The sequence below is a fragment of the Microcebus murinus genome, chromosome 3, assembly GCF_040939455.1.
Source record: "Microcebus murinus isolate Inina chromosome 3, M.murinus_Inina_mat1.0, whole genome shotgun sequence".
Classification (NCBI taxonomy): Eukaryota; Metazoa; Chordata; class Mammalia; order Primates; family Cheirogaleidae; genus Microcebus; species Microcebus murinus.
Window position 1 is genome coordinate 76,904,232 of NC_134106.1, and position 13,983 is coordinate 76,918,214.

Consider the following 13,983-nt stretch of genomic DNA (forward strand, 5'->3'; position numbering starts at 1 on the left):
TAACACAATAAATAACACCACTTTATTCGTGTGATATCTTGATTGATTTCACACTTTTTCTGGCTACTCTAGCTACTTCCAATTCGCTAAAGCTGATTTAGTTGAGTTTTTGTCACTTGCAACCTAAGAGTCCTGGTTAATATTCTACTGCCTCAGACTGCAGAACATGCAGGCTTGAGGAAGGCACTAGAGAGCTAAGGGCAGAGCTCTTATGTGGGCAGAGAGGCTGTTAGTTTGGGGCCACCAGCATGCCCCTCCGTCCCTTCCTCCTTGCCACTGTAGAGCAGCCCCACCCCCCACCCTGCTTCTGGGTATGACTTCACAGACTGCCAAGGTTCTACAGCATCCTGGAGTCCTGGTGTTGAGTCCGAAGGCTCCTCAGAAGACTGGCTCCCCCTGATGTACACAGACTATGGCAAAGATCAGTGGAGCTGTGACCCTCTCCTTTGTTCTCCACCTGGTCCAAGGTACTGTCACAAGTATGTTGTGGCAGCTAGAGAGAAACGTGAGACTAACGTGAGTCTAAATCAGCCAGGGGATGGTGTACCCCTCCCGCAGGTGTGGTGAATATAGGCTTTCGCCCTACCCAGCCTTCCTCACCACCCCAAATGTACCATTCATGTGTCGGAACCCCCAATGTACCATGAGGGATTTGTTACTTGGGAGAAGGGAGTAACTTACAAGTTTTCCCAACTTTGAAGCTTTCTCAAAATCCAGAGCTCCATGACAGGGTAGTGACCATGTAGATTTCAACTTTTTATTATACAAATTTTCAAACATATGCAAAAGTAGAAAGATTGGTATCAAGAAACACCATCCTGAATTTATCTATACACACACACAAGTTTTTAAAATAACAGCTTTATGGAGATGTAATTCATGTACCATAAAATTCACCCTTTCAAAAGTGTGTAATTCGGCAAAAGTCACCTTGTACTGCTTACTAGTAGTCACTCCCCATTCCCTGTCTCTCCCGGCCCCTGGCAACCACTAGTCTACTGTGTGCTCTATGGATGTCCCTGTTCTAGACATGCCATGTAAGTGCAATCATATAATATGTGGACTTGGGTGACCAGCTTCTTTCACTTACTACGTTTTCAAGGTTCATCCGCGTTGTAGCATGTGTCAGCACTTCATTCCTTTCCATGGCTGAGTAAGATTCCATCGAATGCATATGCTACATTTTGTTTACCCATTCATTGTTTGATGGACATTTGGTTGTTTCCACCATTTGGCTATTATGAATAGTGCTTTTATGAACATAGCACTTCAAAGTGAACGTTAGGTTTCCTTCCTCTATTTTTAGGGTCTTACTGCATTTTGGACCACTTTTGCTGTTTACTAATTGGCTGACCACATTCCATGAAATTGTCTCAGAGTAAAGATGTCAGAGCTGCAGAGAAAAGTAAAAGCAGTAGACACAGTTCTGATGGAGGAGGCTCCAGTACTGTTCTCCAATAATTAAGTATACCAAAATCGCAAAACTGAATAGTGCCCTCTGCCATGGAGGACAGCAGGTGCCTTATGCAAACATTAAGTGTCATACAGCCTAGGGGATGCATCACTTTAAATGGTGAGACTGTCAGTCAGGGTGACAGCAGGAAAAGGGAGAAAAGAACCAGTATGTCAGGATGTTGTAAAACCCAAAGGGTTTTTGTGTCGTTTTGCTGCACGGGCTTGCCAGAAGACATAAACTGGCATTGTATCAATTCTTAACGATTCACAAATATCTCAGCAAAAGAAAACTTTTTGGTTCTTTCATTTGCCAAAAAGCTATCACACGTGAAGCAATATCCAATGCACCATTAGACCTGATGACCAGTTTTCCTGTAGAGTTGAAAGCTGTCATGTGCCCAAACGGCTCAATTGCTCAATCTAGAGACTAAGTTTATCGGTCAGGAAACCATGTGAAAATGAGCTTTGCCACTGGTTTTGTGTGTTGGAACTTCAGATTCTTGCAGATACTTCAGGAATGCCCTGTGACACTTAGAACAGGCGGGTGGTGTGACCCTGCCAATTCCTTTCTTAGGGGACAGGTTTCTCCCTCCTGATGGATTTGCACACTCCCCTGGGGCCAGAAAAAAGAACTAGCTTTGAGCTTGAATCAAGAAAGTGTGTCGGACATCAGGACACTGAGATACCGCCCCCTCAATAAAGAAAAGCCTGATGAAGTGGGTTTCACTTGAAGAAAAAAAAAAATAAAGAAAAAAGCCTGAAATTATAGCTCAAAATCTCCATAGGTTGCTACAATCTTTTAGCACAATTCGTTCACATCCATGAGGTAGCACGTGAGTAACCGCAGAAGTCTTGACATAAGTCTTTGAGGCCCCCCGGGGGTTTCTTGACCCAGTCCACTTCCTTTGCCACCTTCCTTTTTTTTTCATTCATCAATAACAACATCAGGAATTCCTTGTGCTTAACAAACAGGTCAAGTAGGGACAGCTCAGGCCCTCTGAGCCCCTCCAAATAGAGACCTGGGGTGTGGATTTGTGCAGAGTTTGCAATAGCATTTTGCCCTCTTCTCTGAACCAAGAAAACAATGCATTTCCAAAGTGATCAGTCACTTCTTATCAGCATCATTCCTTAGGGAGGGGAAAGTTTCTCATTAAAAAACCTGAAATGTGTGATCCTTTGCCATTCTCCCCCCAAAACTGAGTGCTGAGCATCACCATCCTTGGAATCAGCATCAGGTACAGCATCAGTTCATGAGGAATAACAACACTGAGTGATGGTAGGAATGCGACAGTTTTCAGTCTGCAGATCATGTTGGCAAATTTTATGTGCATTCCCACCATCCTGTGACCTGTTGTGGGTTGTCCAGACCTCAGGCTAGAGAACCAAATCTGCAGAACTGTACTGGCCAAGACCACGTGGCACTCACAGGGTAGACCGGGTCATCAGCCCAAGCCCCTCTTAAACTACCATGAAAGAAAGAGTATGACTTAAAGAGAACTCATGCAGATCCAGTGGCAGGTTTAATCACAGCTCAGTCTATTTTCCCCACAGGTTCAAATAATGACTTTTCCTCAAATTCGAAAAATCTAGATGAAGGTTTGTCCAAAATATTTGGTAAGTAACCTCTCCATGTGAAACCTTTAGGCTATATTTGGAGAGTCACATGCTTGTCTCTGGTGGTCTCCCAGGTAACCCCTTCCTGCTGCTTTGAGAGGAAGGCAGTGCTTTGCCTTGAGGCTTGAATCTGTTCCTCTAAGCCTCAAAGTCCCCCAAATTAGGCAAAACATTGTAGATAAACACTTGGAAGGGACCCTATCCAACAAGGGTAGGGTCCCACATAGCAGAGCAGGCCATCTGGGAGCTCCCTGCAACTGCCATGTCAGACTCAACCTCAGCCCAGCTGTGCCACATGTGCTGGGCAGTTTCTGCAGAGTTAGGGATGGCAAGGCCCTGAGGCTGAGCTGAGCTTCTCCCGGGGTTCTCAGCCCTAATTGCGCATGGAAATGCCCTGGGAGAATTCTCCTTTTAATAGTGGAGACAGAGACAGTGAGGATTCTATGGTGTGGAGAGAGAGCTTTGCATTACTAGTTTTTAAAACCCTCCAGGGGACTCCAGGCTAAGACTCATTGATCCCCTTTAAGCCTTTCATTTAACATCTGAGAAAAACTAAGGCCCAGGCAATTCCTCTGTAGCAGAGAGCTGAGATTGAGAATTCGGGTCTGAACCACAGCCATCTGCTGTCCCGATGCCATGCGGTCTCCTCCCTGGCACCTGTGTGCAGGTCAGGCGTGGAGACTGAGGGGGCCTCAGGTGTGAGAAGGTGCTCCCGGGAGAGTGAGCCTGATGCCTCCTTCTGGGTCAGGAGCTGCCGGAGCAGAGGTGTTGTGACCACAGAGCGGTGCCTGCTGATTCCTGCTTGCGAGGGGGACATCTCTTGACACCTGGTGGATCCTTTGTTTGGGAGCCACCCCATGTCAGGAGCCCTGGGTTTGCTCCACTCCACGTGTGCCATCACAGAGGCTCAGGCAATCTGCATTGATGGCCGACTGGCAGGTGACCAGGACGGAATGAATGAACAGTGGTAGGCAGCACTTGGAGTCCCACTCGCTGTGCTTTAGCACCTGCTGTCTAGGAGGCAGGAGGCTTGTTTTTGTCCTTGTAGGTGACCCAGTGTCTCTGTATCCAGTCCCACATATGTGGGAGGGGAGCCGGTGCATCTGAAGGCAGGAGTCTGATTCAGGGTTTGGGAAGATCCTGTCACCCCCCCCCCCAAAGGCCTGCTGACCTGCCCAGCATGAGCCAGTGTGGGGCCTGGCATTGCATTCTCAACCCACCAGGTTTTCTCTGAGTAGCATTTTCAGGAACTTGCAGGTCAGCACATTCATCAAGGAGAGGGTGGTGAGGAGAACTCATCATCTTCCTGGTGACTCTGACAGTTATTTTCCAGTGTCTCTATCCTGTCTCTGTCCTAAGCAACTAGTCCAGCAAGTGAGAAGAACCCCCACCAAAATACCAAGAGCCATTGAACATGGCCTGGGGATATGTACAAAATGAATGGGATTTTTGAGCATTGTTTTCTGTGTCTTAGCAAGAAAATCTAGAAGGGAAAGTAGAAGCCTAAAATCTTGAAAAGGGAAGGAGAACTTAATATATTTCAAAAAATATAACCCTGAAAAATTAGCAGCAGTTTTATGACCAAAGAGCTGTGTGAGCTTATAGAATCTGTTCTATTTCTACCCCACAGCCTCCGCCCCATTTTTATGGGTGTAATTTTCATAAACAACATTTGTAAATAAGTTTTAAAGCTGAGGGCAGCCTTTCCCTTTGGGTTTATCGGGTCCTGGGCAGTCCTAATGTTATGGAAGTGTTGGGGTCAGGCCCTTCTCACTCCAGGTCCTTCCCTGATGTCCCAGGGGATGGGAGGTGTCACCTGTGATCTTGGCATGGTCTGTGTCGGTCTGTGGCCACCTCTCGATGACTGCTTGGAGGACTTTTCATGATGCTTGTAGCTCATTGGTTAGTGTCCCCAAGAGGCTGTTTCCAGGTGTCTTGCATGTCACACACTGGCCCACCAGGGCTGCCGTGAGACCATGAGCACCAGATTGTTGGTGAAGAGAGTTGACAGGGGCATTCAACAGCTGTGAACAGGAGGGACCTTGGGGTCTCAGTAAATACCATGATCCAGTGGATCCAGAACTCAGCCTCACCCAGCAGGGCCCGCTTCTCCCTCCTGAAGTCTGCTCGGCCAAGTGCCTGTCTTCTAGAAGGCCGCCATGGCCCAGTTGGATTTCTTCTCTCCTCTCTGCCCCTGGCCCTTGCTTTGCTGCTCTGTGTGGCTTTGTCAGTGTGTCTGGTCGTCTGTGTACTTGCGTGCCTCTTCCATGTGTCTAGGTGGCTCAGGGATGCAGAGCACAGAGCAGGTCACCCTCCTTTGAGAACCCCAGCACCTCAATGGTTTCTTTGCAGAGCTAGGACTCGGTAAAAGCTTGTCGTATGAATGATATGTAGTCTTCTACTCTATCCCAATCTACACGAGCATTATGATCTTTAAGAACTTAGGCTTGGTTCCTCCGAACAATAATGGGTCATAACAACGGAGCAGCCAAGATCATCTCAGCGAGGGGAGTCCACGTGTTGCCATAGTCACATGTGCCAGTTAGAAATGCACTTGGCTGCAATTACCCCAAAACCCGACTTACAGTGGATTAAATAGGGAGTGGTTTATTTTCCATCTGTCACAAGCAATCTGAGGGAGGCAACATGGCTTTGATATAGTAGCTCAGGTAGGGCCAGTTTCTCTGAGATGATAGGATCTTCCCTGTGCTTGTGTCTCTTAGTGGTAAGATGGCTTCCGCAGCCCCAGCCATCACGTCTGCTTTCAAGGCAGGAGGAAAAGGGGATGGGAAAGCACAGCCCCAGTACTTCTATCTCTTCTATCCAGAGGAGCAACACTCTTCCTGGGTCCCAGGAGCCTTCTGAGGACCTCTGCATGTCCCATGCCCCTGCCCTGGCTGCCAGGGAGCATGGGTATGGAAGAGTGGGGATGGAAGTGCCATAGAATCTGCAGCAGGCTCCTCTTTTTCCTGTCATATATTAGTGACATCTTTGTTTCCTTTGTATTGTGTTTTTTTATATTCTTGACTTACATATTCCACTTGTGCAGCAGCATTTATTAGCTGCTCTGGGGGTTATTGTTATAAAAAAGATGGTGATGGATACTTTCCAGATATTTTGCCTCCAGCATGATCCTTACACTGTCATTGTGCTTAACACTTTTACAGACATTGTTTTATCCAATTTTCACAAAAGTCCCATGAGTTGAATAATAGTATCCCCATCCTAATGGTGTGGGAACCGAAGATCAAAGAGGTGAAGTTACTTGCTCATATTTTGGTAAAGAGTAAAATCAGGGTTTGGGTCTAGGTCTGTCTGCCACAAAATCAGGATTTTCATTGTGTGAAGTGTCTTAGGAAAGGGAATAAAATCTTAAAGGAAGAAAATGATGTGTATCTTGTAGAAACAGGAAAGCCATTTGTTCATATACAAGGGTGGCTTGGGGATACTCTCAGTGGTGGGTCAGAGTGACAACAGGAACAAGAAGGAAAATTATAGTACTAAATATCATGATATTTGGGGCCATATACTTAGTGGACAGTGTTTACTGTCCAGGATATCTCATGCAATTACAATTTTCCAGGAATAATTTAGGTAGTTGGAGTTTCCCTTCCTAAGACAAGCCATTTTAGGGCGTAATGCCCCATATTGATTGATTTTTGTATCATTTATTCACTGTATTCATAAACCACCTTAGGTACTTAGAGAGCAAAATATATTAATCCTGCATTGCCAGTATTAACATGCCTTTGTTTGCTTTGCTTGAGATGAAATTCTACTGCAAGTATTTTCCAAAGTTCCATATGAATCACCATTTGATGGAACAAGAACATCAGTTGAATCAATTACAAGGAGAAGCATGAAAGAAAGCAAGTATACATTGTTACAATAAGTGCTGATACTTCGATAGGCCTATGTATTGTATGATTTATACTACCTTACCATTTTAGCATTCTTTAAGCCAACTACTTGTAGAGAAAAAACAAATTGAGATGAGAAAGAAGGAGTTGTCTGAAATCCTCTCTATAACCTTCCACCAACTGTGGGAGTCTATGGTCTAAGGTGTGACCATCCCTGTATTTTGGGGTGATACCTGATGCGTAGAGTTAGGCAGGTTCTGCCACTCTGGAGGCTGTTCGGAGGATAGGAAACCGATTTGCAATTGGCTTCACCATTCCTTGCATCATGAGCTGTGAGTAGTGTGATAACTTTCTACTCATCAGCACTTTATAGTTCACTGCCTGGCCACGAGTGCCCCAGTCACTGGCTTGGGAGAGCAAAGCCTTCTCATATCTCTCCCTATCACCTCCACCCCGACCCCAGTCTCTGTACAATATTTTCCCACTGCAGCAGAGCTGATTTAGTACTGATGTTCAAATGCCAAAGCCCAGAGGAAGCAGCTGGCCTCACATGGAAAAACAAACAAACAAACAAACAAACAAGAAACTCCCACATATTAGCCCCAAATAACATAAATAACAGAGAAACCCTTTAAGACAGACAATATCTACATCAGGAAGAAAACTAAAAATGGCTAATCAGTTATCAGAATAAGCCAGGCATGTGTGCTGTGAATTATAAGACTATCAGTAAACCAATTTTACAACTAATGTCAATGCATAAGCCACACAATTAAGAAAAAGTGTGAATATTTTACTGCATAATCTTGTTAGCTTGCCCTGCACCACATTTTATTATGCCCTTGGCTGACACAATATGATGAACACATTTTTAGCAAAGTGCTTGCATGATTAAGTGTACCTATTTCTGATATACCAATGTCTCACTAACAGAGAACTGTGTATTTGCCATGTACTGGATGAAAGTAGCCATACTTGAAATCATTTGGCATATGCCATGCAGGCCTCTCTACCAACTTTCTTATAGAATTAAAGCTGCCATGTGTACAAATTGCTCAATTGCTGTGCATATTATCTGTCAAGAACCTTGTGGGCCAGGTGTGATAGCTCATGCCTGTAATCCCAGCACTGTGGGAGGCCAAGGTAGGAGGATCACTTGAGGCTGAGAGTTCGAGAATAGCTAGGCAACAGAGCGAGACCCTTTCTCTTAAAAAAAAATTTTTTTTTAAAAAAGAAACCTTGTGAAAATGAGCTTAGTTCCTGGTTTTGTGCTGGAACTTCAGATGATTACAGATAGTTCATGGATGCTCTGTGACATTCAGAATAGGTGAGTGTAGGCCAGCTGTATCATGCTCCTCTCCTAATACTATGCAGAAGAGTATTCATTTAAAGAGAATACACACAGATCCAACAAAAGGTTTAATCTCAGCTAAGGTTTATTTGCCACAGGTTATTCCCAAGAAAAGAGCTTGAACAATTCTGAATTTTCATCAAATTCAACTAAGCGAGAGGAACACTTGGCAAAAATATTTGGTAAGTAACCTCCTCATGTTAAACCTTTCGGCTGTATTTGAAGAGTTACAGGTTTCTCCTTGTGGTTGTCTCCCAGGTGACCTGCTCCTGCTGCACTGAAAGGAAAGCAAGTGCTTTGCCTTGAGGCTTGAATTTGTTCCTCTAAGTGTCAAAGTGCCAAGGAATTAAGCGAAAGATAGGAAGTAAACACTTGGAAAGGACCCTGCTGCTCAAAGAGTAATCTATGTAGCAGGAGCAGGGCCATCTTCTGGGAGCAGGAGAATCCCATATCCATATGGTAAAAAGAGACATTTCACTCCAATCCCAGCAATCAGATTCTGTGGTGTGGGGTGAGACCTTTGCATCAGTAGTTTTTAAATCCCTGCTGGTGATTCTAGGCTGCGACTCACTGAGCTATTCCAAGCCTCTCATTTACCAATTATCTCAATTCCTAGGTTCATTTGAGATAACTAAGGCCTGGGTGGAAGACAGTGGGGTGAGAAGCTCCAGGAATCTGTACCTTTACCAAAACAACAATGGTGCTGGCAAGAACTGACTTAAGTAGCGGTTATAGAGCATTGGTGTCTAGTTGAACACATGCAATGTCCAGCAGTGAGCTTGATAAAAAGGCTTATAAATTTTGGTGAATTTCACCATTTCATGTAGTGCTACTATTCTCCAAGCCCTGTGGCAGGCAGCTATTATGTGAATAGCAGTCTGTATACCTGGTAAGGCTTGCTGGTGCCAGGGTGGAAATAGGGACCTGGTCCTCCAAAACTTGGGGTGTGTGTTTTGATTGCTGATTGCTACTTTAGATTACCAAGGGGCTGGCACTGAGAGTGACCATTGTTTAAATGTTAAACATCTATTTAAAAACCCAATGGGCTGTTGAGGGGATTTGAAGAGACCATTTTTGTTTTGTTCTCCTTTGGGAGATAGACACTTAAGGAAGCCTTTATCAGGTCACTGGCCTCAGAGATAACAAAACAGGAAATTCAGTACCCTCACATAACAAGGAATATACACTTTACAAAAATGGTTTGAAAAAGTCACACATGGATGGTGTCAGACCTTGACAAGAAAAAACAGCACTAGCTCTCTGGGAGGCCGAGGCGGGCGGATTGCTCGAGGTCAGGAGTTCGAAACCAGCCTGAGCAAGAGCGAGACCCCGTCTCTACTATAAATAGAAAGAAATTAATTGGCCAACTGATATATATATAAAAAATTAGCCGGGCATGGTGGTGCATGCCTGTAGTCCCAGCTACTCGGGAGGCTGAGGCAGAAGGATCACTCAAGCCCAGGAGTCTGAGGTTGCTGTGAGCTAGGCTGACGCCACGGCACTCACTCTAGCCTAGACAACAAAGCGAGACTCTGTCTCAAAAAAAAAAAAAAAAAAAGGCAAATGCATAAAATAACAATGAAAAAAATCTATGTTAATGGATGTACAATGTATAAAGATGTAATCTGTGACAATAAAAATAACAATACAAAGGGGAAAGGGAATGAGGGAATGACAATATATAGGAGCAGAGTGTATACTATTGAAACTAAGCTGGTACTATTCAAACTAGGTTGTTGTAAGTTTATAATTTTTTTTAATTTCTATTTTTAGAGGGTGGGGTCTTGCTCTGTTGCTCAGGCTGAAAGTATAGTGCCCAACCATAGCTCATCATAACCTTAAATTCCTGGGTTCAAGCAATGTTCCTGCCTTGGCCTCTTATGTTGCTGGGACTACAGGCACATGCCATCATGTCTGGCTAAGTTTTTAAAAACAGTTTTGTAGAGATTGAGTCTTGTTTTGTTGCCCAGGCTGGTCTCAAACTCCTGGTATCAAGTGATCCTCTGGCCTTGGCCTCCCCAGATGCTGGGATTACAGGCATGAGTCACCTTGCTCAGCCAGTTGTTATAAGTTTAAGATAACTAGATGTTTAAATTTAACTAGGTGTTCTTAATGTAACCATAAGAAAATAACTAAAAAATATATAGTAAAAGAATAAAGAAGGGAAATCAAAATGGAACATTATAAAAAGCCAACTAAAAACAGTAATGGAAAATTGAGGAAAAAAAATACAACACACAAAACAATTAGCTAAATGTCAGCTTAGGCTGGGCCCGGTGGCTCAAGCCTGTAATACTAGCACTCTGGGAGGCTGAGGCGGGAGGATCACTCAAGGTCAGGAGTTTGAGACCAGCCTGAGCAAGAGCAAGACCCCCGTCTCTACTAAAAATAGAAAGAAATTAATTGACCAACTAAAAATATATATAGAAAAAATTAGCCAGGCATGGTGGTGCATACCTATAGTCCCAGCTACTTGAGAGGCTGAGGCAGTAGGATTGCTTGAGCCTAGGAGTTTGAGGTTGCTGTGAGCTAGGCTGACGCCATGGCACTCTAGTCCGGGCTACAGAGTGAGACTCTGACTGAAAAAAAAAAAATTAATGTCAGCTTGAATACTTCTTTGTCAGTAATCACATTAATGTAAATTGATTAAACCATTAAAAAGAAGAGATTAAGAGATTGGATTTAAAAAATCCTCATCTATGTGTATATTGTCTACAAGGGATTTACTTAGGGTATAAGAACACAAGAGATTGAAAGTAAAATGATGGAATATGTATACGTGCAAAAAATAGCCAAAAGAGAGCTGGGTGGCTATATTATTTTCAGACAAAACAGGGTTAAAACAAAAGGTTTACTAAAGACGAGAATAGTTGGAGATTTCAATATCTTACTTTCAATAAGGGACAGAGCAACTAGACAGAACACTAAAGAAATAGATGACCTGAACAATACTATAAACCAATGATATCTAATAGACCTATACAGAAAAATTCACCCAACAACAGCAGAATATACATTCTTCTGAAGCACGTGGAATATTCCCCAGGATTGTCCCTATGTTAGGACACAAAACAAGTTCAACAAAATGAACAAGATAGAAATTGTACAAGGTATCTTTTCAGATAACAATGGAATGAAAGTAGAAATCTACAACAAAATGAAAACTGGAATATTTACAAATATGTGAAAATTAAGCAACACACTCTCAAATAAATAATGGGTAAAAGAAGAGATCAAAAGGAAAATTAGAAATTACTCTGAGATGAATGAGAATCACACACAACATACCAAAACTTGTGGGATGCAGCAAAAGCAATGCCAAGAGGGAAATTGCAGCTATATAAATACATTCATTACAAAAGAATAAAGACTTCAAGTAATTAACTATATACCTGAAGGAACTAGCAAAAGAACAGCATATCAAATTGAAAGCTAGCAGAAAGAAGGAAATAGTAAAGTATATAGTAGAAAGAAATGAAATAGAGAATAGAAAAACTATAGAAGAAAATCAATGAAACCAAAAGTTGGTTACTCAAAAGATCAACAAAATTGACAGACCTCTACCTAGATTAACCAAAAAAAAAAAAAAAAAAAAAAAAAAACCCAAAAAAGATAACTCATTAATTCAGAAATGAAAAGTGGAACATTACTACTACTTTTCCAGAAACAAAAAGGATTATAGGAGAATAATATGAACATTTTGCATGCCAATAAATTGGATAACCTAGATGAAATTAAACAATTCCTGAAAGCACACAAACTATCAAAATTGACTCCAGAAGAAATAGAAAATCTGAATAGATATATAATGAGTACAGAGACTGAATTAGGAATTAAAACTTTTAAACAAAGAAAGCTCAGGATCAGGTGGGTTCACTGGCAAAATCTACAAAACATAAATAAGAATGCATGTCAACCCTCCTCAAACTCTTCCAAAAAATTGAAGAATAGGAAACACTTCCTAACTCATTCTGAGAGCTCAGTATTACCCTGATGCCAAAGGCAGATAAAGACACTATGAAGAAAACTACACACCAACATCCCTTATAAATATAAATGCAAAAATCCTCAATAAAATATTAGCAAACCAAATCCAGCAGCACACACACACACACATATATTTCAGTGTGTTATGGGGGTACAGACAGTTTGGTTACATATAATGCCCTTGTCTCACCCAAGCCAGAGCTACAAGTGTACCCATCCCCCATACAGTGTGCTCCGCACCCATTAATTGTGCGTTTACCCATCTCCACCACGTCAGTCCCCTCCTCCTGGCACTTGGTGAATATTCCATCCAGCTGCATATTAAAAAGATTATGCACCAGACCAAGTGGGATTTGTTTCTGGAATGTAAAGAAGGTTTAACATACAGAATCAGTCAATGTAATGCACTACATTAACAGAATGAAGAAAAAAACATATGATCATCTCAATTGATGCAGATATAGCGTTTAACCAAATTCAACATCCTTTCATGATAAAAAAACAAAAAAAACAAAACACTCCACAAACCAGAAATAGAAAGAAACGACCTTAGCATAATAAAAATCTATTTGAAAAACCCACAGATAACATTATACTCAATGATGAAAGACTGAAAGCTTTCTTCTAAGATCTAGGATCAGGAAGTGGTGAGAGGATGCCTGTTCTCACCACTTCTACTTAATATAGTACTGGAAGTCTTAGCCAAAGTAATCAGGCAAGAAAAAGAAAGTATCTAAATTGGTAAGGAAGAGGTAAAATCATCTCTGTCTGGAGTTGACTTTATCTTAAATGTTGAAGACTCTATAGACTCCACAAAAACTGTTATAACTAATAAATGAATTTCATAAAGTTGCAGGATACAAGTTCAACACACAAAAATCAGTTGTGTTTCTATATATTAAAAATGAACAACCCAAAATGGAAATTAAGAAAAAGATTCCATTTATAATGGTATCAAAAAGAATAAAATACTTAGGAGTAAACTCAGCCAAGGAAGTGAAAGACTTATACCAACTGAAAACTATAAAATATTGCTGAAAGAAATTAGAGATGCAAATAAAGACATCTCATGTTCATGGATTGAAAGACTTACTATTGTTAAGATTTCAGAACTGCCCAAAGTGATCTGCAGATTCAATGCAATTTCTATCAAAATCCCAATGGCTTTTTTTCTATAAACATTAATAGAAAAATCCATCCTAAGATTCATGTGGAATCTCAGGTGACTCTGAATAGCCAAAACAGTCCTTAAAAGAAGAACAAAGTTGGAAGAATTCCACTTTCTCATTTTAAAACTTAACTACAAATCACAGTTATCAAAACAGTGTGCTATATGGTACATCTATTATGCACCAATTAAAGGAAACAGTGTGTACTGGCTTAAGGCTAGACATACAGACCAATGGAAAAGAATAAAAGTCCAGAAAGAAATGCATATTTCTATGGTAATTGATTTTCAACAAGGGTGCTAAGGCCATTGGAGGGGAAATAACAATCTCTTGAATAAATGGTCTGGGAAAACTGGATATTCACTTGCAAAAGAATGAAGTTGGATCCTTACTTTACACCATATACAAAAATTAAAACTTAAAGTGGATCAAAGATCTCAATTTATGAGCTAAAACTATTAAACTCTTACAAGTAAACATAAGTGAAAATCTTCATGACCTTGGATTAAGCAAGTCTGAAGTTTGGTCTGAAGTTTGATACCAAAAG

General features: G+C 41.7%; 1 protein-coding gene across 2 annotated transcripts in view; it reads left to right on the forward strand.

The window, feature by feature from the left end:
- Positions 1-330: 330 nt before the first annotated feature.
- C3H2orf92 (chromosome 3 C2orf92 homolog) overlaps positions 331-13,983 on the forward strand; it is a 30,760-nt gene continuing 17,107 nt past the window's right edge. For both annotated transcript variants that reach the window (XM_076000486.1, XM_076000488.1), the window contains exons 1-4: positions 331-467; positions 3,007-3,069; positions 6,837-6,938; positions 8,379-8,462. In XM_076000486.1, coding sequence (XP_075856601.1) covers positions 413-467; positions 3,007-3,069; positions 6,837-6,938; positions 8,379-8,462 — 304 coding nt within the window. In that variant the 5' untranslated portion in view covers positions 331-412. The remainder of the gene's footprint in view (positions 468-3,006; positions 3,070-6,836; positions 6,939-8,378; positions 8,463-13,983) is intronic.